The sequence below is a fragment of the Hypoxylon fragiforme genome (assembly GCF_022984875.1).
Source record: "Hypoxylon fragiforme strain CBS 206.31 chromosome Unknown GGS25scaffold_6, whole genome shotgun sequence".
Lineage (NCBI taxonomy): Eukaryota > Fungi > Ascomycota > Sordariomycetes > Xylariales > Hypoxylaceae > Hypoxylon > Hypoxylon fragiforme.
Window position 1 is genome coordinate 441607 of NW_026054761.1, and position 26812 is coordinate 468418.

General features: G+C 47.8%; 7 protein-coding genes across 7 annotated transcripts; 2 read left to right on the top strand and 5 right to left on the bottom strand.

Moving 5' to 3' along the window:
• Positions 1–63: 63 nt before the first annotated feature.
• On the bottom strand, positions 64–5444 carry GGS25DRAFT_313120 (ARM repeat-containing protein). Its single transcript, XM_049257734.1, has 2 exons — positions 4916–5444; positions 64–4860 (listed from the first exon to the last, which is right to left on the bottom strand). Exons 1-2 carry the CDS (start codon positions 5127–5129, stop codon positions 371–373), a joined length of 4704 nt encoding a protein of 1567 aa, XP_049115318.1. The 5' UTR covers positions 5130–5444; the 3' UTR covers positions 64–370.
• A 1052-nt stretch (positions 5445–6496) lies between these two features.
• Positions 6497–8424, bottom strand: GGS25DRAFT_522435 (uncharacterized protein; the record flags this gene model as incomplete). The annotated part of the gene is made up of 3 exons (XM_049264238.1): positions 6497–7985; positions 8043–8126; positions 8222–8424. The coding sequence occupies 3 exons, from the start codon at positions 8422–8424 to the stop codon at positions 6497–6499; spliced, it is 1776 nt and encodes a 591-aa protein (XP_049115319.1).
• A 4831-nt stretch (positions 8425–13255) lies between these two features.
• GGS25DRAFT_493800 (uncharacterized protein) lies at positions 13256–14130 on the bottom strand. Its single transcript, XM_049261285.1, has 4 exons — positions 13909–14130; positions 13824–13843; positions 13559–13741; positions 13256–13489 (listed from the first exon to the last, which is right to left on the bottom strand). Exons 1-4 carry the CDS (start codon positions 13909–13911, stop codon positions 13423–13425), a joined length of 273 nt encoding a protein of 90 aa, XP_049115320.1. The 5' UTR covers positions 13912–14130; the 3' UTR covers positions 13256–13422.
• Positions 14131–14264: 134 nt separating this feature from the next.
• Positions 14265–15829, top strand: GGS25DRAFT_493803 (ribonuclease III). Its single transcript, XM_049261286.1, has one exon. The coding sequence runs from the start codon at positions 14399–14401 to the stop codon at positions 15674–15676; it is 1278 nt and encodes a 425-aa protein (XP_049115321.1). The 5' UTR covers positions 14265–14398; the 3' UTR covers positions 15677–15829.
• A 984-nt stretch (positions 15830–16813) lies between these two features.
• On the bottom strand, positions 16814–20033 carry GGS25DRAFT_313295 (FabD/lysophospholipase-like protein). The gene has a single exon (XM_049257736.1). The coding sequence runs from the start codon at positions 19840–19842 to the stop codon at positions 17209–17211; it is 2634 nt and encodes an 877-aa protein (XP_049115322.1). The 5' UTR covers positions 19843–20033; the 3' UTR covers positions 16814–17208.
• A 169-nt stretch (positions 20034–20202) lies between these two features.
• GGS25DRAFT_493807 (uncharacterized protein) lies at positions 20203–22457 on the top strand. The gene has a single exon (XM_049261287.1). It carries the CDS (start codon positions 20559–20561, stop codon positions 22194–22196), a length of 1638 nt encoding a protein of 545 aa, XP_049115323.1. The 5' UTR covers positions 20203–20558; the 3' UTR covers positions 22197–22457.
• Positions 22458–23392: 935 nt separating this feature from the next.
• On the bottom strand, positions 23393–25960 carry GGS25DRAFT_313341 (uncharacterized protein). Its single transcript, XM_049257737.1, has 2 exons — positions 24399–25960; positions 23393–24346 (listed from the first exon to the last, which is right to left on the bottom strand). The coding sequence occupies exons 1-2, from the start codon at positions 25806–25808 to the stop codon at positions 23837–23839; spliced, it is 1920 nt and encodes a 639-aa protein (XP_049115324.1). The 5' UTR covers positions 25809–25960; the 3' UTR covers positions 23393–23836.
• Between the last annotated feature and the right edge of the window lie 852 nt (positions 25961–26812).

Here is a 26812-nt window from a genome sequence, read left to right on the forward strand (position 1 = left end):
AGAGGTAGCACCAAATATACAACATTGAACTTACTACTACTACATATGTAGTAGTACTTCGTACTTACTAACCCCTGATATGAATTACACAGGACAATAAACACATACCTTTATCTGGCAACACACCTATAGGTACCTACTTACACAAGTCCAAAGTTGATAGTCATATTGCTCTCAATGATACGCTACATAGTGTGCCTATGTAACTATCACCATTTCCTTCAACCAAGCCAAAGCTTTCTACACCTAACAACGCCCTTTACTAGACCGCATTACCTATCCTACCTAGGTATTCAACCAAGAAACCAATAATAAACCCTCCCCTCCTCCTAAACACCAAAACTGGGTTATCTAAATAGCTTGTTTATTCTTATTGAAAAACAAAAATCACTCCAGACCGGTCTACACTAACCGTCATTGTGTAAGGCACTTCTAATACCGCCACGTCCAGGATCGTGTCTAGATGGCTCCTGAGCAGCTTCCCCTGCTCTGCCGAAATCACCGTGTGTCGCGGCGGTTTCTCTCTACTGCCCCCAGGCTTCCCATTCTTACCACCCTTTTGGTCCGCGTTGCTTTGCTTGACCAATTTCTCCGTGATAATACTTAGCCCTGGTTGCGTTAACGAGGTAGTCGAATGATACATAGCTCTCACATCGTCCCCCTGATACCCGCTGAACACGCACGAGTGCTCGACTCGGAGTAGGTCCCAGAACCGAAGCTTCTTATCTGAGCCTCCGGTCAAGACATATCCGTATCGTATATCACGCTGGTCTTCCATAGCACCTGAACCTACCGCCATGGCTCGGACCCCGCGGTCCCCGTTACCACTGGCGGCAGGGTCAATATTGGTTGCAAAACGGTCCAGCATTCCCTCAGGCTTGTCCTCGTCCACGTCCCATGGCTTGTATTCCTTGGGCTCCTCTTTCGACCCTCCCGTTCGGTATATCTCCCTGCACTGAGTTTTCTCTATGTCCCATACTGTCATCTCCCCCACACCCCCACCCCCTACCACACATGCCCATTTCCCCCGTCCCTTGGAGGGATGAAGGCTGAGCCGGTAGATGGCCGATTTTCCCGGTAGGCCCCAGCCTTTGAGTCGCATCTTAAACCGTAGATCCCAAAGGTCCAGGACACCGTGTGACGTGCCCAAAAGTAGCCAATTGCGCTTTCGGTCAACACAGAAGCAGGTCGGTGTGCCGTGGTGTACCGGGTTTTCCAGCACGTAGAGAAGCGTCATGGTGCGAAGATCAATACCCAACACTCGAGACCGATTGGTCGCAAGCAAGAGCACCGAGTTTAATTCCTGCTTGAAGTGCTCACACCAGACAGCGTACTCGTCTGCCGGAAGCTGATATTCGCGAAGAAGTCGCAGCCGAATATATTTGGTCGCCCCGCTCGTGACAGCCGTGTCAACTTTGACCACATGAACTCTGCCATCCGTAGCACAGCTGATAAACGTATGGGTATTTTCGATAAAACACAAGGAGACCACCCTGGCACCTGGCGCATGCCTATGTGTTTGTCGCGCGCGGTGTGTGACATTTCGTTCGAGCCGAGACGAGTCCCAGACCTTGACACTTCCGTCATCGCTACCAGTGATGAAGAATAGATGATCTGGAGATGGCAAAACACGATTGATGGCACCCGTATGCTCCGAAAACGTGGCAACGAGACTTCCGTTTGGCCTCCACGCTTCCTCGCTAGGCTGACCGGTCGCTTTGCTAACCTTTCTCCTCGTCATGGGAGAAACGAGAGGCCCGAATTCGGCTATGTCGTGAGGATAATTATCGATGTACATATTGTCGAGCATCTTCAATATGCTAGGGTCATTTCCTTCGTACGTATGAACGGCCCGCTGCCGAGACCCCGGCATCCCGTCCTCTGTCACTGTGCTGGGGATTGTGATCTGAGGCAATGGATTTTGTGCAAACGGACCCTCCACCTGACCGAAGGCATTGGCTTCGGTGGTTCCTGTCTCGGCAATAGACCTTCCGCTATCCTTTCTATTCAAAAGGTCAAGCGCGCTCGACTGGTGGCGAACTGCTCTCCTGGAAGAGTATGGAGCATCGGAAATTGAGGCGTCATCATCCTGAGAAGCGCGCCTACGCGTGGTAGATGAAGCTCGACGGCGTTCGTTCAAGCTAGTTCTATCAATGGGCGAGGAAGTCTGAGTCTGCGCTGGTGACAATGTTCTGTTGTCCCTTGTCCTGGGTGATACGGTTCCTCCTTGGCTACTAAGACGTGAGCGATGATTGTTGATAGCAGCACGTCGCCTCTTCCCGACAGGCTCGTCGATAGTCATTGAAGCATCCAGCAGAGCATCGGTGATCGTATATGGGCCTTTGTCTAGATCCGAGAGCCGCTGTTGTTCTCGGATGGACTCTTCCAAACCGACAGTGTCATCAAACATGATCGTCTGCAATTTAACGTTTAGACTTCTTAGGGGGATGATACTATTCAAAGACGTCGTGATGTTTTCCTGTGTGATCAAGTCGCGATTCCTCATCTGGCTTAAACGCCAAATAAACTCCCTTAGAGCTAGTAATTTGAATTCATCTTCAGGTGCCATTCCCATGGTTCGTAGCCGAGCAAGCCAATGCTCATCCTCGTCGTTTCGTTGCACTTTATTTAGCGTCTGAGGCTGCATCTCCCGGGAGGAGCGAATTGCCAATGCGGTGGAGGCAATCGTAAATGTGGATTGCTTCTGCTGTCGAACAGCTTTCCAGAACAGTCCTTTGTCAGTCTTCTGCGCCCACGACAGCGCCAAGTCGAACACGGTTCTAGATAACGGTTTCTTCAGTGCGTCTAACAATGCGAGTTCTGAGAATTCAGGGATAATCGCTGGCTTGAGGAATGGCTTAACTAGAGGCAGGACAATGCACCTAATATCGGCAGGAGATAGCAGCTTGGCAGCACTTGATATGTACTCTGCTGCAGATTCTCGAATCCATAGGTTTGGATGCATAGTAAACCGGCCAACCACGTCAATTAATTCCCAAGTCTTTGCTTTCGATAAGAGGCCTAAGCTTGCCAGTTCCGCCAAAGAATGCAATGCTGCTTGCACAACGTGCTCTTCTGGGTCGGTTACCGCCTGTACCATCAGGGGGAGGCTGAATTCCTCTAGGCTTGTGCTACCCAGGAAAGCCGCGATGCCAACGATCGTGTCGAAGAAAGCACATTTTAGCATCCAGTCCCGGTCATTGAGATAAGTGTTCAGGTGTGTAAGGATAATATCGTTAGACTCTGCACTGCCAAAAAACATGCAGAGTTCAGGCACGGAGCTGAGAAATGCTCGGCGCACTGAAGCATCTGAGTCTTCCACTAGAGCTTTTGCATGTGCCTCGAACAGTTCGACTAGTTCGCTTTGAGCATTATCAAACAATCCGTCGAACGCAGCATCGGGGTCACTCCCAGCCTCTACCTCCGGATCAGCTGTGTTGATGGACCCTTCGGCTCTCAAAACGGCTGTAAGTTCTAAGAAATTGGAGGCCGTTGTCGCAAGGCTTCCTAAACACGATGCGTAGGTAGCTCGAACTAAGGCAGTCGGCTCCCTGCGCTCCTTGCCCATGATTGGCTGTCTAGAGGCACCCGATAAGAAGACCTGCATCCTAGGCATGATATACTCGGGGAAGACGTGGGCATTAACCGGCGTGACAACCGACACGAGTGCTAGAAGTTGGGTAACAGATCTAAGAGCTGCAATCGCAACGAGATCAACATCATCGTTCAACAAGGTCATGAGATACGGTAAGACTCGGTCGAGTTTCGCTTCATCAGATAGTCTTTCCGAGAAGGCCAACAGTATGTCACAAGCTCTGATCTTTGATGCTGCCCGAGCCGTGTTTCTTAAAGAGGAGGCAACAAGAGTAAGGAAAATCAAGGTTCCATCGTCGGTAGGAGGCTGCTTTCCGGTAGATGCAAAATGTTCATTATTGGGTATATTTAGTCGCACAGGATAAAGACCTAAACCGAGTCGTGGCGTGAAGTGTATGAGCTGAGACGACTCCTTTCCATCATGGTATCCTAGGAAATAGGATATTTTGTCAAAGTCGTAGAATACCCGATCTATCCGCTCATCAGCTTCGCCTAAGTTCCTCATTGATCCTGAAATCGGGGCTCTGCCAGAACTTGAATCGGTGATAAGCTCCATGTACTGATGCAGGAAGCTGTAGAAATACTCGGGAAATATTTTGTTTTTGTAAAAATCGAGATACTGCTCTGCCGAGTATCGCTTCTCCGGGTCAATATGGATCATGCTCGAAAGCATCTCCCTTAAACCCTGATCGGGTATCCTGCTAAGGTGCGAGATGACCGGGTCATACTCGCCCCTGCGATACTTGAACATTTGACTGAGATTAAAAATGGGCGTTTCTAGGAATAGTTCAGCGATCACACAACCGACGCTGAAAATATCCATCGACCATGTAAGCTTGTGTCCCTGAAGATGCGCCTGTGGATTCTCGATATGTTCGATAAATCTCTCCGGGGCGATATAGCATATACGTCGACCGGATAAGTCAAAGAAATACGAGTAGAACATGGGATTGTCGTCGGGTAGCTTCGTGGGTTTAAAGGAGCCGGTGAAATCGGTGAGATACAGCCAGTTCCAAGAAGTCACCATGATATTCTCCGTCTTGATATCACCGTGGTATACGTCACGAGCGTGGCAATCCCGTAGTGCGCATAGCAGCTGGAAGGCTAACCATTTCTTCTCTATATCTTCGAGGAAGGGTCGCGTCGACATACGATCGTAGAGGGAGCTATATATGTACTGTCGCACGAGGTAGGCATTTCCCTCCGTTTCGAAGGCACGCTCGAAGCCTACAGCGTTGGGGACGTCTCGCAGTTTATCTCGTTCACCTAGTGAGCTTGTCAGTAATGAGGAATAAGGTATGATCGGACGATAGCAGCTCACGCAAGATTTTGTCGCCATATTCGCGCAAGGACAGTGGCGTATAGGGCTTGACTGTGACCTTTGCCAGTACATTGCCATCATGGTGACGAGCACGAATGCTCTTCATAAACCGGGCACTGCCAATAGATCTCTCGTGCACCAGGTCGGCTAGTTCTGGTACGTCGATACCGGCGGAGCCAGCATATGGTGTAGTTAGGGAGTAGCTATTACCCATCTTGCAAACGCATGTGATAGTCGCTACCTGGCCGAGTGTGTTGGAAAAGGACGAGTATTAACCATCTTCGAGGCTTTCTACAGTAATTTGTGTGAATTTGTGGATTGATTTGGATATATTTTCTATCTTGGAAAGCACTTGGAAGTGTGCATTGCGGAAAATGATGAATTGATGAATGTATTTATCACGGACTGCTCACGAGGTTAGACGCGCATGTGCCTGTGTGCGTTTGTGTTGTGTGTGTTGTGTGTGTGATCTTGATGACGGATATGGTTCAACTGGAAGCGTTATGTACAGTACACTAGGTACCTAGGTCCCTCCAGATTTAGTGGGGAGACTCTTAGAAGCTTAGGTGGGTCAGCACTTATTTAAAGCCGACATATGAATAGTTATGTATACACTGCTTAGAAGCAAGCTTCCTGTATCATGCACATACTAAGTGCCTATGTAACTATGCCGTACACACTAGCTCAGATACTTAGTACATGTGGGTTAATAGGGGAATCATTCTCGTTCAACCACATACACAGTGATATACTTACATGTACAATCACAATGTCTACGAAAAAAAAAAAAAACTCGAGGTTACCAAGTTTATAAGTGAGACAATAGGCTACAATTTTTAACTAAAAGAAGCCCCTAGAAAGATATCTATGCCATGGACGTATCTAGCCTAAGACTGTTGTGACGGCAACTAAAGAAGATATACTGTAATCTTCAACCTTCCCCTTCCACCCCTTTGCTCGTCTGTTGGGCATCTAGGTAGCTGCATATGCATTTTTACCTTCACTTTAGTCTCTCCCCGACTCTCCCTCTCACGAATGGAATTATACGACAATAGCCCTCCCCGGCAGCAACTCGCTCCAAACCTCCAAACATTCAAACACCTTGCTGACACACCGGGTATATAGCATCCTCAATCGAAGAGAAGGGGGAGGGCACAACTGTATGTCGTCGTCGTCGTATTAATTTTAAGATCGCATCTCTTCATGTTATGTGGCCCAGAGCCAAGTCTTACGACCGTGTTGTGATCCGAAGCGATGCCATCCATATAAAACTCAATTATTTCTGTAGAATCGAAGGCATTAGGCGTATCAATCGCGACAGTGCAAGTTGCCGTGTTTATGTGCAGGGTCAAGTTTAAAAAAAAAGGCGGGAAGCCGAGGTCGGCCAACGCAGAGGTTCGTCAGGTACGATAAATTGAGGATACCCCCAAGGACGAAAGAGTAGCTGTGCTTGTGCTGTGCTTGGACCGAAGATTATGGGTGCAAGTCAAAAGTCCCTGAACGCCGTAGCAATGCAAACACATGCTTTCATCAATCCATTAGATATTAAATGAAACAACGTGCAAAATGTCGTTATCGGGATCAAATGGGATGCGCACTGGACCCAGTCTCTGTGGATCCATCGCCTTCGATCGTCTTCCTCCAGTGCTCCGGAAGGCAGACACAGACTAACGGGAATGCCTTGATCTCGCCACCGGCTGCAGGTGACGAATCTCGTCCACGGCCTGACGTGTTGGAAACACCACTATCCCTCTGTGCCTGCTTTCGTGATTCCCACTCATCTGCTCTTTCATCTAACAGGACACCAGTCGCCCATCCATCGTCCCAGATGCCCACCACCTTTAGCATATCGCCACGTTCCAAGGCAAACTCGTCGGCTGCGCGCGGTTGATAAGCCCATAGGGTGGCGACACGCTCGCCTGGGTGGATGTCGTCTTGAGAATAGTAATCCTTGAAGAATGGTAGCTGCTCCGACTGTTGACTGTTAACGCCAGGAGGTGACGACATTCCCCCTGCACTAGTGGGAGATTGAGGGTCTTCGCCTGCAAGTACCGAGCTGCTGGATAGCGACCCATTCCTGCGCATGTTAATCGGAGGTGGCCGTAATACAGCTGCACGTGGTTCCGACGCTGGGCTCCCTCCAAACGAGTCCGAAGATGAATGGTCGTCTCCTCCCCTCCTTCTTCCTGCCATAAAGCCGGCCACTGCTGCACTAGCTGATCCACCACGCCGTGAGCCACCATGCCTCGAGGCTGGCTCTCCCGCGGGACCTTCCAATGCGGACATGCGAGCAATTCTACCACCAGGGAGGATTTCATATCCTTGAGGTGGTTGGTTGGCAGGAATTTGCCCCGTCGGTGGTCCTTTCCTAGAAGGCGACGGCTGGTTAAAGACACTTCCCTTTTGGCTGCCGTTTCTTCGTCGTGCAAGCCTAATGCACATGAGCACGAGGAATGCTAGAAGAGCCAAGCCAGCCACAGACCCGATAACTATACCAGCTATAGCGCCACCGGAGAGGCCAGTATTTCCCGAATTGTTCGCAACGGGTGTGGCTGTGTTGCTTGCTGTGGCGGTCGGCATCGATGTATTTAGGGAGACGGTGGGCGTAATGGTGGGCAAGACGACGTTTGCACATCTTGATTCAATGTTCGAGTTGTAACAGCAGGTATCGGTGGAATTAATACCGCCAGAGGCGCAATAGGAACACAACCCAATAGTACCTTGACCATATCCGCAATTATCTGGCTCATTAGTTATGCCTTGTATGCAGCTGCTAGTTGATAATGAATCCGCAGGTAAAGCGCAATTGATGAAATCAGCCCTTAACTGATCCTGGCGGCCATTGCTGGAACTGGGACAGAGATCAGTGTCAGCCGCAAGATATGCTTCACTCTCGGCGTAATGGGCACAAGAGTCAGCACACAAGGGTCGCGAGGCGTCATCCGCCAAGTTACAGGGTTGGACGGAGTTCTGGATAATAGCATTACAGATTACTGAGGTGGTGAAACGTGCGTATAAATTAGTAGTGTTGACGAGGTCGATGTTCCCGCATCCCAGCAACTGTTGGTACCTAGAATTGAAGATAAGCTTCGAGATGATGATTACAGAAAAACGAGGTTAGACTTACTGTCTCTGGACATAATCGGTTTGGATATATTGAGTGAATTGACGATCGAACGAAGTCACGTCTGAGACGTATTGAAGAAACGAGCTAGATGCATCCCATGTTAGAATTCGAGGCGATAGATAGAGGATTCGACAGTCGGAAAGGCTCAGGGAGAAACAAAGAAAAGGAAAATGCCTTACAACAAATCCGTCACTTGCTTGCTGGTGGATACGGAGGCAGACTGAAAAGCCGGGCAGACCGTAGACCCCGACAACGAAATACAACTTCCTTGTTGTGCCATCGACCCAGGAACTGCGGCAAGGGCCGAGAAAAGGACTGCTTTTGACGTCCATCCTGACAAGCTAGTCGCCCTCCGGCCATTCTTTGCTCGAGGCGATTCCATATTGCCTTGATTGATTTGCGCAAAGAATGTTGAATCTTGAGACTCGCCGCAATCTCTCCTGGGATTCGTTTCGAATGCAGTAGTCACTGGCACCGCGGATGCATGATGATCTGATCCTATCATTGCTCAAGACTGCATACTACTCGACTGGGGCACAATCAGAACTCGTCCCGTTTAGCCTCTTTTTACTGGTTGCCGAAAGCTTGTCGTTATCAGATGCTAACGATCGGTAAAAGTGGCTGAAATACTGGCCGATGGAATTCAGTAGATGGATTTTCTTCTTTTTTTTTTTTTCTGGTTTTCAATTAATTTTTGCGGGTAAATCTTATGTGCACTGGTCGCAGTAATAGTGGTAACTGTGCCTGTAACCAAAAAAATCAAGGAATGAGTATCTTGCGAAATCAATTGCTGTAAAAGGACATTGAGAGAATGTTGATTTTTTGTTGCTGAGGTTTTTCGTGGAGTAATGGCCCGATAGGTTCGGGATGTGTTGGCGTTTCCGTTGACGAACGAGTGTCTATAGTTGGAGAAGGTGAGACTTGAGACTTGAGACTAGAAACTGGAGTATGGATCCAGAGCCGGAAACTGTGTGGTTGAGTGGTTGATCTCAGGTCGCGCTTAACATGCTGTGGTTTTTTTGGGAATGGGGGTGCACAACACCGGATAACACACAACGGTGGTGAGTGGATTCACTGTATTGACTTGACACAACTCTCGGGGATCTTCGGCCGGCAGTCCACCTTAGGTATGCTAAATAAAAAGAATGTGGGAATTTTCATAAAAATCAAGAATAAAACAGGTAAACAAGAAAAGAAGATAGGTCACGACGGTATACCGTGACACCGTAGATCCGATTGATTAGGATGGGGAGGGGGGGAGGATCTGGGGATAAAAAGAGGATGAAGTTGAAGTTTGGGTATTTGCGACAAGATTTGACTGTCAAGGTCAAGTCGATGGAGAGGGAGACAGTGAGAACAGACGGGAGTTTCAGAAAAAAATTGAAAAAAAAAAAAAGATGCCTGCGCAAGCCCAGTTGGTACCCCGAGCTGCTGGGCTGTGGTTGCTGTTGCTTGGCTGGTAGTAGCCCTGGAGATCAATTTGATGCTCCTTGCTCCCCCTCGGGTGATGTTGTACTTGTACTTCTTGTGCCTGAGCGCCTGCATTAGGCATGTGTTTAGCACTAATGGTAGGGATGGATTTCAATGTTCACTGTCTAGACTCTAGATGTCCAGATGTCGTTATCCACTATGCCCTTCTAAGTCGATAACAGGGATTATTCTGCCCAATAGCTCTCAATTATATCAGGCTCTGTCAACCCGCGACCAAGGTTACCCCCTACGGTAAACTTACCTAAATCTGCCTAGTCCTAGATAGGCATGCACGAGGTTGTCTTTAAACGGTTTCGAATGAGTTGGCAGGCAGCGAACAACAGACTTCTAAATTAGAACGTTTCTCTAATTGATTGAATCTGTCTTACTAAGGTTTCCTTATCATACATATGTAAATATCAATGATGTACATCCATTCTAGGTACATCGTAGATACTATTATAGACAACATTGAACCTCATGAGAACATGAACATGGTGTAAATGCAGCTTATACCATTACGCATTACACAGTAGTTACCATTTAGCCTATATGTAATCAAAAAAGTAATGATTTCCATGATTCAAATGGATGGATGGTACTCAGTGCTGTATTCAACTTCAAGTTGAAAGTAACTAAAGCCTAAGGTACAGTACTTCGTACCTGAGCTAGGGTCCCTGTCAAACCACGGACATCAGACAGGCACTAGCCAGATTCAGTAAGGCTTCAGAAGCACCTTAAAATTAACCAACATGGATCAAACTGATCAAACCTTGAAGTTCGAACTGATCCAATCGCAACGGCCACTGGGCTTTTGAAGAAAAGCAACCCACCTGGACCTTAGGTACCCACCTACCTACCTACCCACTCCAGCTCTTCAATTCAAGTGTTCACGAATCAATCAATCGTCGATCTTCTTTTCGTTGTTGATTCACTTCATCGCAATAGACATTGGTACAGTAGCATCACTCTACACCTCTGAAGACTTCAAAGAGTAGGTGATTTGGTACCTAATATCTACATACCAAGGTTAGCATGTAACTGTCATCTCAACAACATCGGAAAGTCAAACATCTTGTCACGCTTGACAGAAAAGAGCGGCAACACGCAGAAACTCGGGCCACAGCAGCGTTCGTCAGCCTTTGCTCGGCCCGGAAACCTTGAGTGCCATCCAAACATAAGCCAGATACGTAATCAGTATTATGATGCCTTCAGCGACAAACACCGATATAACACCTTGCCGGGTGTTCATGCAACTTACCTTCTCCCTAAATTATTGTTGAGCCGAAGAAACCCTCCAGTGATTCTTCTCCGTGATCGACATACTATCCTCGACGTCAACATTGCTCATTCAAACTTCAAGAAAACGTGTATGACATGAGACCCTTTATTTGCAGGGCCAGCTGCCTGCAATTTATAGTTTTTCTGTTCAACAGATGACGATGCTTCACAACGTTCAAGATTTTACACTCTGCCCATCAATGGAACCCAATTGACAAAGACGCTGGAGAATCCTAGCACATATCGATGGGGTCCATCTTATTGTTTCTGATTTGGGTGTCGATCAGATTTGCTGAAACTTGCACGTTAGATTTGTTCAGGACAGACATATGGAGCCTACCTATTATTTTCTGCAAAATAATACTCGCTTGTTGGTTCAGATTTCAACACGATTTCGTGCCACTTCGCTTACCCGGGCCAGCTTTCAAGGGACCCCCAGCCAGATCCCAGATGTCTCCGAAAATAGGTCATCTAGCCCTGCAAAAGGTGCTGTGCGAAATGACGATGGCCTCAGACTCGATCAAATAAAGGGGCAGGTCAACGCGTCGTTCTATAACTTCCAGGCATTATTATACCTGAACTTTTATTTATCTTTTGTTGATCCAGCCCTAATAAGTTTATTCTGACCTTGTTTAGATACTAGGGAACAAAAAGCAACCACTCGAACGTACATAATATACAGCTTAACTATACCCAGTACATACCTATCTATGTAGGTATACCTATTCCTTGTTACCTCCCTCGGTGAGGAATTCATAGCTGATTCATATGTACATACCTACTATGCAGGTATGTTGTTTGAAGATCTGGCCGCAATAATCTTGCAAATATGAATAATCAGCAGCAACCTGGCTCTTATCTCCTCCAGCAAGACCTTTGACGTTAGGTATGTATTGTACACACTACCTACATATGTAGGTATCTCTGAATGTATTTCACCATATGATGCACTTGGCACTACTCAAGCCAAGCATGCTTATTTTTGCCTCCATTAAGTTAGTGCTTTCCACACAGTAGGGCGCATCAAGAATATCTCATGAACAGTCTAGGTTACTAACCTAGGTACGCATCTCTGCACTACCTACTACGATAACGCAAGGGCACTTCAGATAATACCAACCTATCTTCACATCAAGCTCCAACATTTTACGGCCGTACACCAGCTAGATAGATACGAGGCAAGAGATTCATAATATCGACCAGCCGCTCATATAGATTGGTTCTGTCTAAAAGCTGTTTAAAAAGTACCTTAAGTCTGTTTATGTCGGTTCAAACTCCAACATGGTATATTCTGTTACACAAGCAGTTTTATATTCCTCGCTGCCATTTCTATTTCTGTCACTTAGCATAAAAGAAGCTAATGCGGCTATCACGGCTCCGCCGTCCGGAAGCTGTCCGGAATGCATGTAGGTCGGCGACTTGTTCTCACGATTTAATATTTCATGTCTATATGAAATCTTCTTGTCGGGTTTGGCGAAATGTAGGCTGTAAGCTCTCTAATGACATCCCCCGTTTTGCTGTAGCCACACGACACTACATTAGATACATGAATGTGGCGTTGATAATTACGTGCATAGCCATAATATTTCCGTCCCTTCTCATGTCCATGGGGTTTCCTACTACTAGAAGTCATAGGAGTAAGTCATCTACAAGTTCCAAGCCATCCTCTCCTACGCTCTAATGTCTGGTGTCCTTGAGTCGTGTCTTATATCTGGCTGGCAAACGTCGTAAATGTCGGCCTTCTTGTCTCTAGACCTCTTATTCTTTATTCTATTTCTTCGTATCCACCTGTCTTAGCTGTTCTTGTATCTATCTCAGCGATGAGACTGAAAACTGCCAGGGCTGACCTAGACCTTTCTTCCTAATGGTTGGCTATTCAATATAGAACTTATACTAGGAAATGTTGATACATCGATGTAACAGCTTGGAAAGACCACCATTTTGATTGCCCCTTTGGTGTCGAGTTGACAACAGCTGGGTGTAAACAGTTACCAAGACATATAAGGAGTTTTCTTTCAGTGCTCTGAGGCTTGGCTGTTTAGATACGTTTCTACATGAGTAGTATGTTTAAAGAAAGCACATATGTGTGTCTATGTTGGAGCTTATAATTTCAGAATAGGAGTGGCTATGTTGTTAGTGAATAGGGGGAAACTTGGCTGCGTTAGGTTGCATCAGTGACGACAACGGAATGGTAAGGAATATACGACATAGTTGACGACCTCCAGTAAAAGCTGCTTTCTGGTTGATATTTCATTCTTTAGTTGCGTTAACCCAAAAAGGTTCACGAATAGATTCAGTTACCCACCATGAAGCATTATAGATTTACTGCTTGGCCAAAATAGGGGGCCAAGGTCTGGCCGAGATGGGTCCTTATACTCGTCTGCAGCGACGATACATGTAAGCCACAAGCCCATTCCGTCAATATCGAACGGGAATATCAAGAACCTTGGAAGGCTGGTGACAACTCTCACCTAAGGACAAGCAAGAGGCAATTCCCAAGTTCATAATTCATAGGATAATTCATAAGGTAGCACGATGCTCATATTCCACCACCATTTCAAAACCTAATTCATTTTTTTTTTTTTTTTTTTTTTTTTGCATTTTCTGTCCGAGACGATGCTAGCTAGCTTTATGATGATTTTTCCGTCTTATCCGCTTCTTGCGCTGCCTCATGCTCCCTGATCTGTTTAGTCCAGCTACACAAAAAGAGTCAGCTTTTGCGAGTACCCATAAGTTTCGAAACCCGTGATGAAACTGAAACCTACTTTCGACTGGGGTAGAATCGGCCTGGTTCTGGCATCTTGTATCGGAATTCTCGCTCGGCGCTCAGTTTCCACGTTAAGGCGGAGATGCCGACGATGACGCCCATGAAGATGGCAGTGTTGAACTTCCAGTTGCTCGGCTGTGTGTACCAACCACCGGCCGGAGACCAGACATGCTTGGGGTAGCTAAGGTTGGGAGGGTCAGACTCGGAGCCCTGGAGGTTTCGAGGATTGGATAATGGCTCGGGCGGAATTCATGTTGACTTACGGAACTTTAGAACCACCGCCCTGTTTCGCAGTTAGCAATGGATTGGTGTTGTAAGTATGTAAATAATAGAAAAGTAGATGCTTACCATATTGTCTAGAAGTGTGACGATCAAGGTCTTGTCGGTAGGTGGTTTGAGTAGTTTCGTAGTAAGTTAATTACCTACCTACAAAATGTAAGTAAGAAGAGTGGATTGCGACGATGAGGTACATATGTAGTATGTACGGGTATTAGTATTGGAAGTGCAGTGGTATTTGATTGGATCGGTAAAGGGCAAGTGATTGATCCGATATATGCATGCACAATTACACAACATTTGAAGTTGAACGGTTGAAGTAAGTGGGTTGAAGTGGTGGCACGTGCACAGATTCCTTATCATTGGTCCAACTGATAATCGGACAGTAACTAGCTTCATTTTCAATTATCAGAAACTTTTTCTTGTCTCTTTTTTTCTTTTTGGTGCCAGACAAGACACAGACGCAGCCGAACACGAAATTAACTACACTACCAATTGACTGTGTCTTAAACCACCCCTCAGTGCGCTGGGAACGAGGGATCTTGGGTCAATTTTGCAAAAAATGAAGAGAATACGGTTGAATACGTTATCGAGTCAATTGCTCTCTACAAGGCCCACCAGATCACCTACCAGGCCACCCACCACCATATCGAGATCTACCCGAATATCCCCGGCTACTTCACATTTACAAGCCCCTCTATGCTCTCAAAGGAGATGGCAGTCAACAACACCCAATGCAGTGCTTGACGATGCAAATATTTCCTACGAAGATGCTCCTGATGAAATAGAAGAGGCCCGGACCTCACCATTACCTTCACCACCTCCAGAACGAGCTCTCTATTCGGCCAAGCTTGCCGCTCTCCATGCGCGACTCTCTCTCTCCACCAAGATCCCTCTACAAGTCCTCGCACGATGCCTCATAGACCCTTCTGCTGATGCCAACCCGAGGTTCAACAATGCGAACCTTGCATTTGTCGGCACAGCCCTTCTCAACTACCATACGTCGGAATACCTCCTCACCCGGTTCCCACGACTACCCATGGCCATCCTGTTCGCTGCCATGAAGGGATATGCCGGTGTACCGCCACTACACCAAATCGCACGCGCCTGGGGTGTGGAAGCTGCCGCAGCACCTGGTGAGGAGGTAGACCCAGGCTTCCTACAATTTTCGCGCCACAAGCCGACGCTTTTGATGAATAAATGGGGATACGTGCGTGCCGAGTCGAAGGAGGTGCTAAAATACAAATGGCGCCGAGGCATGAGTAGTCGAGTGTTATACGATGATCCTTTCGGCGAGATGCTTACGAAAGAGAAAAAGGAGGAAGATGATGCGCCACCCGAGGTGAGCGACGAAAGGAACAAAAAGAACATGATGGTGGATGATCCACTCAGCAATGCGCAAGCAAATTTTGTGCGTGCTGTGCTCGGCGCCATCTACTTACACACCGGAAGGGAGCCCGCCAAGACCTTCATCAACGCACACGTTCTTTCTAGGAAACTGGATATAGCCAACCTATTTGAATTCAAATTACCGACAAGAGAGGTGGCACGACTTTGCGCAAGAGAGGACTTCGATCCACCCGTCGCAAGACTTCTAAGCGAGTCCGGACGACTGAGCAGGACACCCGTCTTCGTGGTGGGGATCTACAGCGGGCGAGACAAGATAGGTGAGGGGACCGGGCCCAGCCTTGATGCCGCCAGGACAGCAGCTGCTATCAGCACCCTCAAATCGTGGTACCTATACAGCCCAGGCGAGACCAGGGTGCCAAGCGATACCTTTGCCGATGACGCCGTTCCCTGGCAACCGGTGCATATCGATATTGGAGAGATAATATCGTAGTTTTCATCGAATCCTTTTGCTTTTTTTTTTTATCTTCGCGTGAAAATAAGCAAACATCAGAAAACCTCCCCTTTTCCGGAAATGAGAAATGTATCATGGAATGAGACATTGGGCGATATCGCAATCAACCAAAAAAAACGGGGGCACGGAAAATGGAAAAGGGGGATTGGTTGGTTAGTTCATGCATGATGAAAAAAAAAGGGGGGGAGGCGATAAAGGGGCGAGGGGAAACGCGATGATTATGATGATATCCGTCTATCTGGTTCGAGGGCACTGCCTACCTACCTTTCGGTATTAGGTAGGCAGTTATCCTAGCTAGGATAGATAGATTCCAAAAGGGAAAGGCTAAGGAAGAGTAGGAGGAGGACGAAGAAGGGGAGACATACAAAAACTCCGCCCAATCCCGTCCAACCCACAGCTAGCCTTACCTAGGTACATACATAACTGCATAGTTGTCTACCAATGTTGTATCATTGTACTATAACTCAATAAGTATTCAAAATAAGACAAAAAACCGAACCAAGAGTGCCTACCTACCTACCTAAAGTAAAGCATGCTGGCAAACTGCAAGGAAATATAAACTTGTAGAGATAGATGTGTGTGAAGTTTGAACTGGGCACCTGGGCTAAGTGTGTGTGTCCGCCCCTAGGTAGGTACCAAGAGTGGAAGGAAGACGAATGCCAACCAAGTAAATAGGTACCAAGTGATGCACCACGTGCAACTACGTAAGACAGGCCGTACATATATATATATACCTACTATCATCTAACCTTACCTACCTATGTAGCATAGCTTTTCATCTAGGTATTTCACACAGGTAACTTGAAAGCATCATCCCCATACCCCAACTTTCTTTTATTCACCCAAGTACCTACCTACCTACCTACCTAGGGACGCAATAGACCTAACCGGAATACTTGCCTTGCTTCCTAGGTACTCGTCGACCATGATCTAGGTAGGTAGGTAGGTAGCTAAAGAATACCTAGGTGTTATAGGAGGAATGATTCTAACGTGATGATAATAGTTAGATAGGTGATGGCTCTTCATAGATAGAAGGAGATGATTATAAGCTGGACGAAAAGAATATATTCGTCGAGAATAGTTCTACTTACCTGCCTAGGTACCTACCTAACCAAGAGTAATCCTAAATACTAGGTATTTAGGAATAATGGCGCTCTTAAATAATGAATCTATATATCCCAATGATAGAAATTAAAAGAAACCATTACAACATTGAGAATAATTTCTCCCAGTTTCTATCATTGGGACGCGTATATTCATTGGATGAAGTCCAGAATGATTCTCGCGAGTAGGGAGTTTCACGTCATGGCTACTATCATCATATCTTTAACTAGGAGAGTTTCTATATTTTGATTACAAGTGTGTACACTATCTAATAACTATAGGTAATAAATACTGCCCCGTATGACGATACAGGCATAAGTAGGTAAGTGAAAGAAGAAGAGAAGTGGCAGGAATAATACAGTGACACGAGGACGGACCTAAAATAAAGGACAGAGAAATTACTGTTCTTAACTAAAGTGGTCGCCCTCGCCTAGTTTATCCGCGATGCCCAGCCTAACTAGTCGCCTATACCTTTCCTTCAGGGCAGCGGCCTCATGGTCCTCGCGCATCTTCTTTTTGCGCTCGTAGACAGCGCGGACGCAGCGGCGGATCCGGTCCTTGCCTTCAGCGTAATTCTGCCGAGCGAGGGCGACGACCTTGTCAACTTGGTCCGGCGTGTAGACAAAGTTCCAGGTGCTCATGTAGTCGCTAGTTGCCGGGTTGACGCCGTCAACTTTGGGGTTGGCTAGGAACGGAAGGTATACCACTGTGATGCCCGCATTAGGCTCTGTTAAATGCCAGGACAATGTGTCATCTGTGAGCGCCTTGGTCGGTGGCGGCGGCGGCTCCGTTGAACGTTCTTCTGTCGAGCCTACCCAAATCGTGCAGTAGCCAAGATCCGAGTCCTCCGGATGCGCTATGTCGTGATCCGACTTGGTGCTATTCTCCATCTGCTGTTTTTCCAAGCCTTTGGTATTGTCATCTGATACTTGATGCATCTTTTGGTCTCGTTGCGCTTGCTGCATTTTAGTTTCTGCCTCAGAAACCGATTTCGCTTGCGCAGCCTCCAACTGCCGTTCAATCTTTTGCGCCGAGTCCGTTGCCTTCGGCCACCCGACACCGATAGGCCAACCTTTGACGCCACGTTGGCGGGCGTAACCGTCTGCTACAGATAACCAGTTATCTGTTTTGACGTCGGCAGATGCGTCGAATGCCACAATTATATCGACGTCTCGACCAGGTCGGAGAAGGGGGTATATTGGTAAGTTGTTCGACATGCCAGCGTCCATAAGCTGAATATATTCACTGTTGTAAATAGTCGTGGGTGTCGTAAATCGTAACTTTCCTTCCATATTATAGGTAAAATTGGGTATCTGAGCAGGGTCAAAAGGATGAACTTTTTCCAAATCTTCATTATATCCGTTAATCATATCGTCAACGGAAGCAAAACCAGTAAGTCTCCTCACGAGTGGCCGGATCTCTCGATAATAGTGACTTAGTGTGGCACAAAAAGCGCTGCCGAAAATTCCCATCATAATAGGCATTCGAAGCTCTGGTAGATGGGAACCATTCCCTTCCGGAGCTACATCCTGACCGTTGTTAAACCGTCGACCAAGCGCCCAAGTTGGAATTCCGGCGTTAAATTCCTCACAAAAAAACTCGTACGGCGTTAGCTCAAACCATTGAAACCATGCCTCTTGCTTTGCAACCTCCTTAGCACGCTCGGTACTGTCATGGCCCATTTTTGATGTTTGCTCTAGATCTGGTATCTCGTGCCGGACGGCAGTGTAGATCGGCATGGGATTTTGTCCGTATTTGATATATTCTCTTTGATTAGACATTTTGAAGTCCTTCTCGTTAATTCCTAGTTCGCCCTTTGGTACTAAAAGCCGTGCTGATAAGAGAATGCCATATATATCGACAAGTCCGAGGTTTGCATTCGGATCCCCTTTGAGTTTCTCAACTAGACTACTAAGCAGTAGCTTGTTGGTTGGCGAGGTGGTCACGGATGAAAACGCAGCTGGAGGATATGCAATATGAACGCCTATCCGAGCCTTCAGGTGATCAACGATGCGGTCGAGCCGGCAATTGGTAAGGGATGAGAGATATAGAGATTGAAGCCAACATGAACCACTAACGCCGGACGTATAGGTGACACAGTCCAATAAGCCGTCTTCCTGGGTAGCGAGGAGAGAGCCTGAGCCAGCTACTAAGGCTCGTAGGCCACCGCCAGAACCACACATAGCTATGGTGGGAACATCGTCGGGATGAATTGCTTTCTCATCGAGGCCAAGGTACTTGGCTAAAGCTACGGTGGCAACTTTCTTCCTACGAGACAAGAACTCCTTCTCATCGTCGCAGAGCTCATCAGAGACGCGTACCTTGGCAGAATACTGTATCTCAGGATGAATGAAAGGGTCATGAGCTTCTTGCCAGATTTCATTAGCCAGCGACCCATCTACCATGGACAACTCGCGCTGGAGCTTGCGGATCTGGCCGGGAAGGCCCTTGGACCACTCAGGCAAGATCAGACCGACTATGCGATCGGATAATGCGGTCCATTCTATGTCAGTGACATTAGAGAAATCCTCAAATCGTCGAGTAAAGGCTGACCATGAAGTCTCATCAGGATTAGTTTTCGAGCCATCACTATCACTACTGGTAGTATCGCCGGAGGGTTTCTTTGTCTGTCTCACAAGGTTGGAGTGACGTTGGTGTTTTTCACCTCCTGGATAGAGTGAGGATATAAGCAAGGCGCCTAAAAGTACGAAGGCTGTAGGCAGGACAGCAAGGGGACGTTTACCAGGACCAGAACCAGCATCGGCACCGGAACCGGAATCGGCATGGGCCTGAGTATCGCCACCGGGGTCCTTTTGTTGTTGATTCGGACGGGAACTAAAAAAGCCACGTGGAAATTGAGATTGTAACTGTGGTTGGAATTGTGGTTGAGATTTCTGTAAAAGTGATGATCGGCTGCCAACCTTGGATGCACGGCAACGGATCGACGTCCAAGCTAATCTGGATGTTCCATGGGAAATCCGGCTTAACCGCCTTGCCCAGCAAGCTGCTATTAGTTGTTGAGATCTTCGAAAAGATCCCATAGCTGTAGAGGGGTATAAGCCTTGGTGATAAAATGGGATGAAATCTGCAACATGACTTCGTTGACTGGCTGCTAATAAACCTACAGTATTCGCGAGGGTGGCAAGTTGGAATTGACTGCAAATTCTTTCATTATTTTGCCTGATGGTAAGTGTTTAAGGGTTTATGGGTTCATGGTACGATATCGTGACATCATTAGAAACTTGTTGGGGCGGCGGCAACACTTCGTATTACCGTTTCGATGGTATTATTGAATTATGCCGAGTCGCTAAGTGGCCTTCATGTACTTAACCACTTTTACACTAGGTAAGCTTAATTAACTACTCTGCGTACCTGCCCTACCCTAGGTAGGTTTTCATAATGGCAACTCCTAACGATATATCATCTTCGTGCTTTCCTAGAGTATCAAGTTCGAACCATATTCGGTAGGTACTAGGCGTGGTGGGTACCAGCAAGACAGTATTTGTCTGGCTCCTCAAGGCTTCCTATTTCATCTTCGCAATTACCTAGTACATATAGACAGACCTACTACTACATACCTACAAAGTAGACATGTGCCTAATAAATAAGTATTTGACCACTCTTAAACACATCGTATACTCCTCCGTCTGTCACTTATAATTCGACAACACCTTACTTTACGTTAGACCATTGTAATACGAATTTAGGTGTATTGCTAAAGTACATCCGAAGAGCAAATTTAGTCACATTCATTGCTATGTCTTTACGAGGATGGTCTCTGCCTAGCAGAGCGTTTGCCCGTGAGAAATCCAAGGATAGCGACCCAAACCAACCAGGCGGTAGATTCCCTACAGTTCACGTTAGCAGCCCTGGTCCCGGTAAAAGGGCGAATATCTCTTCAGCCTTCTCAAGTCTATTCGAGAAGGACGAGAACCGTCAGAATGTTCCGACCACAGACAACCCTCGTTCTGCTACCAGGGAGCTACAGCCCCTTTCAGCCCGCATTGAAAACGTGCTATCACTTTCAGAGTCCAAAAGTCTCAAACGCGTCTCTAGCTTCTATCGTCCCGGTACCCCTATTGACCTGACCCCCGGGCGCAAACATATTGGTCAACTCTCCTCAAAACAGGACGAAGGAAATAAGGGGGCTCGTCAAAGCAGCCTGCTGAAAGATCGCAACCCATATGCTAGATTACCAGAGGTTAAGATCCCAGAAGCTGTGAAATCACTCGCGTCCGTCACTAGGGTTCGTAGTGCTTCGTCATCTTATCCATCCGAAGGTATTCGTTCCCCTGTCGACTCCAGCCGTTCTCCACAGCTGAACACTTGGTCGGAGAGCTTCTTGTCGGAAATGTCTCGATATGGCGTATACCAGTCACAAGAAACCTCGACCAAGTCCAGCGTTTCAACAAACGACGTATCAGCCCTACACGATAAAACGGGCCAATGCCTGATGGAAGAACTAGCCGCTACTGGCGGTGTCTCAGATACAGATACTAGAACAGCTAGTGGAGAGTATACTCCTAAACATGCTCTCTCGGGCATCACTTCTGTCGGGTCTATACCAGAACAGGACGATGTGTTACAAAAATTGGGTTGTGACGATGATGAAAATTCTAGCGAGGCAACACAGAAGCCTCCAGCTTCGCCCTCTTCTCCGGGTGATACAATCCCCGTACCAGAAGATCAATTTTCCAGCACTTCAGCTGTTCAAGGCAGCTTTCCCGAGCTTCTCTTGTCGACAAACTTTAGCTCATTCGAGGATGACATACCGTTTCGGCCGAGTAACGCCGGTTCCATGGACCGCCTACGCCCGAGCACGGAATCGCGGGCAACAAATTTGACCAAGATACAATGGCAGAGCGAAAGCAACCAGTATCACACTATGCCCACACCCTCACCGAAACGTTTCTCGCGTGGCTCTCTTGCCGCCCTCGGATCAAGATCTGACCCCGAGGGCGCCCACATGCCCGGCTTGCACTTCAAGCACTCGAACGCGTCCTCCACCACCCTCACCAAGCGCATCCAGAAATTCAAACTCAAGAAGTGGATCAAAAAGGTATATCTCCGTACCAAGGTGCGTTTCGATAGCGCCACCACCAGCACCAGGCCCGAGACGTCATCCAATACAAATACACTAGGCAAGAAGAAGACCAGGGCCCAAAAGCCACGGCGGTCGAAAAAGCATGGCGGTAAAACGATCAAGATCAAGTCGAAGGGTAGCTGGAAGCCTCCCAAGGCCGCGAAGAAATCGGCAAAGAAGGGCGCCAAGGAAGATGGCGGCAGAGCCAATTATTGGTTCATGCGCTCGCTCAAGACGAAGAATAATGCTGGAATGTCGGGAAGAGAAAAAAAGGAAGCTAGCCATAGGAGAGTGCAGTCGTGCCCAGCTTAAGTAGTAAGTAAGGGGTGCCAGGACGGAATAGGAGGTGATTGTAGGGGGGCTGTTTTAGAGGATAGGAGTTCAAAATCGTGACGGATTCTACTCGGGTTCCGGAGGTTGTTCAACTTGGAGTTCGATCGTTGGGGTTAGGGCTGGACTGTATGTAGGTATGTATTGGTATTGTATTTGGGAAAGGGGGGTTGGTTGGTTGGTTGGTTGGTTGCTGTCGTTTTCTCTTATCCCGACATTGCTTGTGGCAGTGTCAGTCAGTACTTCTGTGAATATAATACATACACATGACAATAAACCTGGGTTTACTAGGTGCCTACTTAAGTATATTGTGACTGAAGACGGCAGTCGTGTTTATCATCTACCTGGGTACGTAATTGTCCCCGAAGCCCGGAGAGATTAGGCGTGATATTATGTGATCATTTGCGCAGGCACGCATTGTATTGGACAGACAGGTCACGTAGACGCGAGAATCGCCAACATTAGGGTAGGGTAGTTAGTTTAGGGAGCCATTAACTTTCATTGGATACCCTACACCTACAGCGAGGAAAACTGGTCCCAGGACCTCCTACCTCCTACCTCCTACATATATCTCCTACCACCCACCCCGTCTGCCTCCTTCTCGTAGATATACAGGCAGCCCTGCAGAGACTCATCCGTAAACATCCATCCATCCATCCATCTCTGATCTCTCTCTCTCTCTCTCTCCTTCTTCCCCTTTCTTTCCTTCTTCATGGGAAAGACATCACACCTCATCTCACCATCCTTCCTCAGGCTCCGCCATCATCTTTCGTTCATCTTTCGTCTTTCATCTTTCGTCTCCGAGCTTAGATCCTGTCCAGCTGACTAACTTCGTGGGCGTCTTTAACATCCACACACATCCACACCAAAAAAAATCATCCCCTCAGCTAGCCTAGCCAACTAATGATCCAACCCTCCCTCGGTCGATCAAAGAGTAAAAAATACCGATACCAGGCTTGCTCGATCATCCTGGATTCTGCAGCCAGGAATGAAGGAGAAGGTATCAAAATTGTCCCAAAGGTGTTGTAAGTCTCTTTTCCAAAGCTGGTTTGGAAGGTAGAATAGAGAGACTAGAAGCAGCTGCGTTCGATCCCAGGTCATACAATTGCGAGGGGTATGAATGAACGAGGTATCAACCCAGTTTAGCTTTCAGCGATGAGGCTGTGCGCGCAAGGCTGCAGAACCGATGCCAAGTCACAGCATCCTCAACGCCAGCCGAGGATAGTTTGTTAGGATATCCTCGGGTTTAGAAATTATCGACAAGAAATTACCAGATTATCCCAACCCAAGCAGCAGTAGCCGAATTACCAAGGTAGCGCTCGGTCGGGGTCGATACTGTGTAGCTTTTCTGATGAAACCACGCTGGCAATATGCAATGACCGGAGTTCAAAGTAACAATAGCAAGAAAAGAGAAAAGAAAACACCAACTTAAAGGAAAAGATAAAGGGTCGCAAGCGAGTGTGGAGAAAGGTAGTTTGTTCATCAACGTTCGTCAAAATCGAGGGGTTCAATGGCTCCGACGTATCTCTCTACTATAATCAGATGGGGGGAATCCTTCGTAAGGAAAGATAATTGTAAAAAAAAAATTCAGGGCCTTAGTCAATAATGCTTTATATTATTGATCAATAAGCTTGACCCGGAACGGGTTTCCTGCCAACAGCACCTTGACCAGGAGATCGGTTCTGTTGCTCGGTAGGAGAACCGGCATTGGGGTTCATCGGACTAGGCCCAGGTGGCGTCATCCTTCGTTGTTGTCTTGAAGCAGGTGACTGTGCTTGGGGGCCGGGGCTCATTGGTCGGCCGGTCGCCGGAGAAGCCGGACGACTTCCGTAGGGGCTCATTGGACGTCCGGTTGCGGGGGAGTGCGGTCGCATAGTGGCAGGTGACTGTGGTCGTCCTGCCATAGAGCGCATCATAGGTGACTCCGGGCGGCCACTCTGGGGAGTCATGGGTCGAGCTCCAGGGGGGTAGTTCGGGCCAGGACCTCGGGGCCCACGTTGGCCACTGGGGTTTATAGGAGGACCGTTGCGAGCTCCAGGACCACCAGCGGGACGAGGCTTCACGGGCCGCGTTGACAAGCAAGTTCTCGGAACAACACCCTGTACACTACGGTCTAGTGAAATGCACATAGACTATTGACATGTTAGCGGGGCATTAATTGCGACCGAGAATTTGATTACTTACCCAGCCATCGTCATACTCGTGTATGAGTCTGACGAGTTGACCAGCTTTTAATCCCATCTCGTCCTCTAGAGTTGGCTTGAAGTCTAGCTGGACACGGTGAACAACCGTCGCCGAAGGGCCACCAGCTGCCGCGATAGCTGCTGCACTTTTTGAGGGGCCAGGCGATTGTCCAGGAGCGACTGAGTTAATACTGAACTCGGTACCAGCTGGGCTGGGAGGCGTAGCAGGCATCGTAAGGTCTAGGGGTGCAGGGGCGTTCTTTCGAGCGGAGGCCTTTCGAACTAATGCGGCACCCGCAGCAGCTGTGCTGAGGGCACCGGCACCAGCGCCAACTGCAGTTCCACCCGTAGTCGGCACAGACCTCGGGGGTGAGTTCGTAGTCTGAGCAACGCCAACAACGTTCTCTGGGTTGTCGAAGGGATTCGTTGGCCGGCCGTTTCCAGTAGGCGTTTGAACACGTTCCGCGTGGTTGCCAAAGGGGTTTTCAGTGTTGTTAGCGTGGCTTGTACCGGGTCGTTCCCAGAGAGATTGGTTTCCTGTAGCAAGCGCAAGGTGTGCTCCCTTGCTAGATCGTCGCTCGCTGAAGGCGGGCATGAACTCTGTGAGAGGACGCAAACTCAACTGAGGTGCAGTGGCGCTAGTCTGGGTCGAAAGCATAGACATGGGACGAGCATTGTAAGGTCCGTGATTGACTTTTTCATTATCTTCTCGCTCTTTTTGGAGCTGCTTCCTACGTTTGTTCATCAGGAAGAAGACAAGCAGGCCAACGACCAGGATACCGCCGAGAACTCCGATTGCAATACCAGCTTTCGCCGCGCTGCTGCTGCTAGCATTCGATGATTCTGCTGTAGCTGTTGCCGATGAAGAGGAAGAGGCGGATGCGCGAGTGGCGGCGGCCGCCTCGGATGTCTCCACGTTCTTGGTCGCTTGGCTGAGTGTCGTGGGTCTGCTCGTTGCTATAGCTAATGTTGAGTGCTGGCTGAGGTCGACGGAGCCAGTTTGCATGATAGATCCCGGGAGGATATCCGTATCCTTTGCAGCGGCAGCGGTACTCGTAGCCAAATCCAAGGAAGTTTGGGCAGCCTGAGCTACAGTAAGTGGGCTTGTGTTTTCTACTTCAGGTAGTGACGTGGGCTGCGCAAGAGCAGCGATTGTTGGCTCTTGGACCTTGGTGGTGTCGTCAGCTTCGACTACGGTTGAATATCCAGCGATGGGGCCGTCGAACGTCTTGGACATGGTTTCGTACACGGTAAAAAAAACGGTCGATGGTGCCGGTGCCCTTGCCTGTAGGGTAGCAGGTGATTTGAAGGGGTTCAAATCACTAGCAGCGCTCTCGACGCCATCAACAAACTTCTCCAAGCCATTGTCGCCTTGCCTTTTATGAAGGTGATTGTGTTGGTGGCTCGGCATGGTGATATTTGGTTTATCTGATCTCTGTAAACTGGATACTTCTAAAAGATCGTCCTTTCTCTTCCACCACTATCACCTCCAAGCCGATACGGTACAACACGGCACGGTCAGGTATAACTAAAACCGACTTCGATGGTGAGGGGCAAATCAATGCGAGGCGCGTGTTGATCTGTGAATGTAAAAAGAATGTAATGCGCTCATAGGCGTCGTGGGTAAGTACAATGCGATTTGGTTATCGGGTAGTGGCGAAATAGTCGTGGGCTTGCGCTTTGTTTACCGTATAAGGTGAATCGAATTCGGTCGGCTTACAAGACGTCGAGTCGCGACTCGCGGTATAAAGAAGGTACGGTTTTGTTAATCCCGATATTTCGAGAGGGGTAATTGAAAAAGAACGTAAGTGAGAATGGATTCAATGAAGGAAACCCAAAATCTCGTGAAGAGGGGGAAAGAGACCGTGTGAGAGGCGGTGGTGGTAAGGGCAAGAGGAGGGAAGGGAAGAAAGAGTGGGAGGAAGGGAAAAGTGACGAGGAATGAGAATACCTAGGGTAGTATAGGTAGTACAAACGAGCCGAGTTGAATGTTCTTGGTGGGACGGGGGGGGGGGAGGGGAGCACTGTTGACTAGGGTTTAGCGTGTCGGGGTACCGCAGTATACCTCAGTACCGCAAGTTAGGTACGTGGGCTAGCAGGTTAGGTACTCCGGACTTTGGAAACAACCACTGCCCACACAACCAGAGACGCAGGTATGCAGGTACCGATCTGTACTAAGTTTATTATACAGTCACATATACATATCATATTTTACACATGTATTGTACAATAACTACATACATACAACTTGAACATTTGAACTTCAAGGCTGATGATATCCTAGAGTGTTTGCATGAACCAACCGGGAGTGTCACTTACGAACGGAACGCATTAAAAGGGCAATTTGGCATATTAATTAATAGCTGGTAACACCGATACCTTAGGTAGTATAGTAATTCCAGGTACATGTATGTA

Bases quoted from the DNA above. Each gene is read 5' to 3' on its own strand.
- GGS25DRAFT_313120 (XM_049257734.1), bottom strand. From the start codon at position 5,129: ATGGGTAATAGCTACTCCCTAACTACACCATATGCTGGCTCCGCCGGT. The intron at 4,861-4,915 runs GTGAGCTGCTAT...CAAGCTCACTAG, and splicing joins ATATGGCGACAAAATCTTGC to GTGAACGAGATAAACTGCGA.
- GGS25DRAFT_493800 (XM_049261285.1), bottom strand. The intron at 13,742-13,823 runs GTAAGTCAACAT...TCCCAACCTTAG, and splicing joins GGCGGTGGTTCTAAAGTTCC to CTACCCCAAGCATGTCTGGT. The intron at 13,490-13,558 runs GTAGGTTTCAGT...CTTTTTGTGTAG, and splicing joins CGATTCTACCCCAGTCGAAA to CTGGACTAAACAGATCAGGG.
- GGS25DRAFT_493803 (XM_049261286.1), top strand. From the start codon at position 14,399: ATGAAGAGAATACGGTTGAATACGTTATCGAGTCAATTGCTCTCTACA.
- GGS25DRAFT_313295 (XM_049257736.1), bottom strand. From the start codon at position 19,842: ATGGGATCTTTTCGAAGATCTCAACAACTAATAGCAGCTTGCTGGGCA.
- GGS25DRAFT_493807 (XM_049261287.1), top strand. From the start codon at position 20,559: ATGTCTTTACGAGGATGGTCTCTGCCTAGCAGAGCGTTTGCCCGTGAG.
- GGS25DRAFT_313341 (XM_049257737.1), bottom strand. From the start codon at position 25,808: ATGCCGAGCCACCAACACAATCACCTTCATAAAAGGCAAGGCGACAAT. The intron at 24,347-24,398 runs GTAAGTAATCAA...ACATGTCAATAG, and splicing joins ACGAGTATGACGATGGCTGG to TCTATGTGCATTTCACTAGA.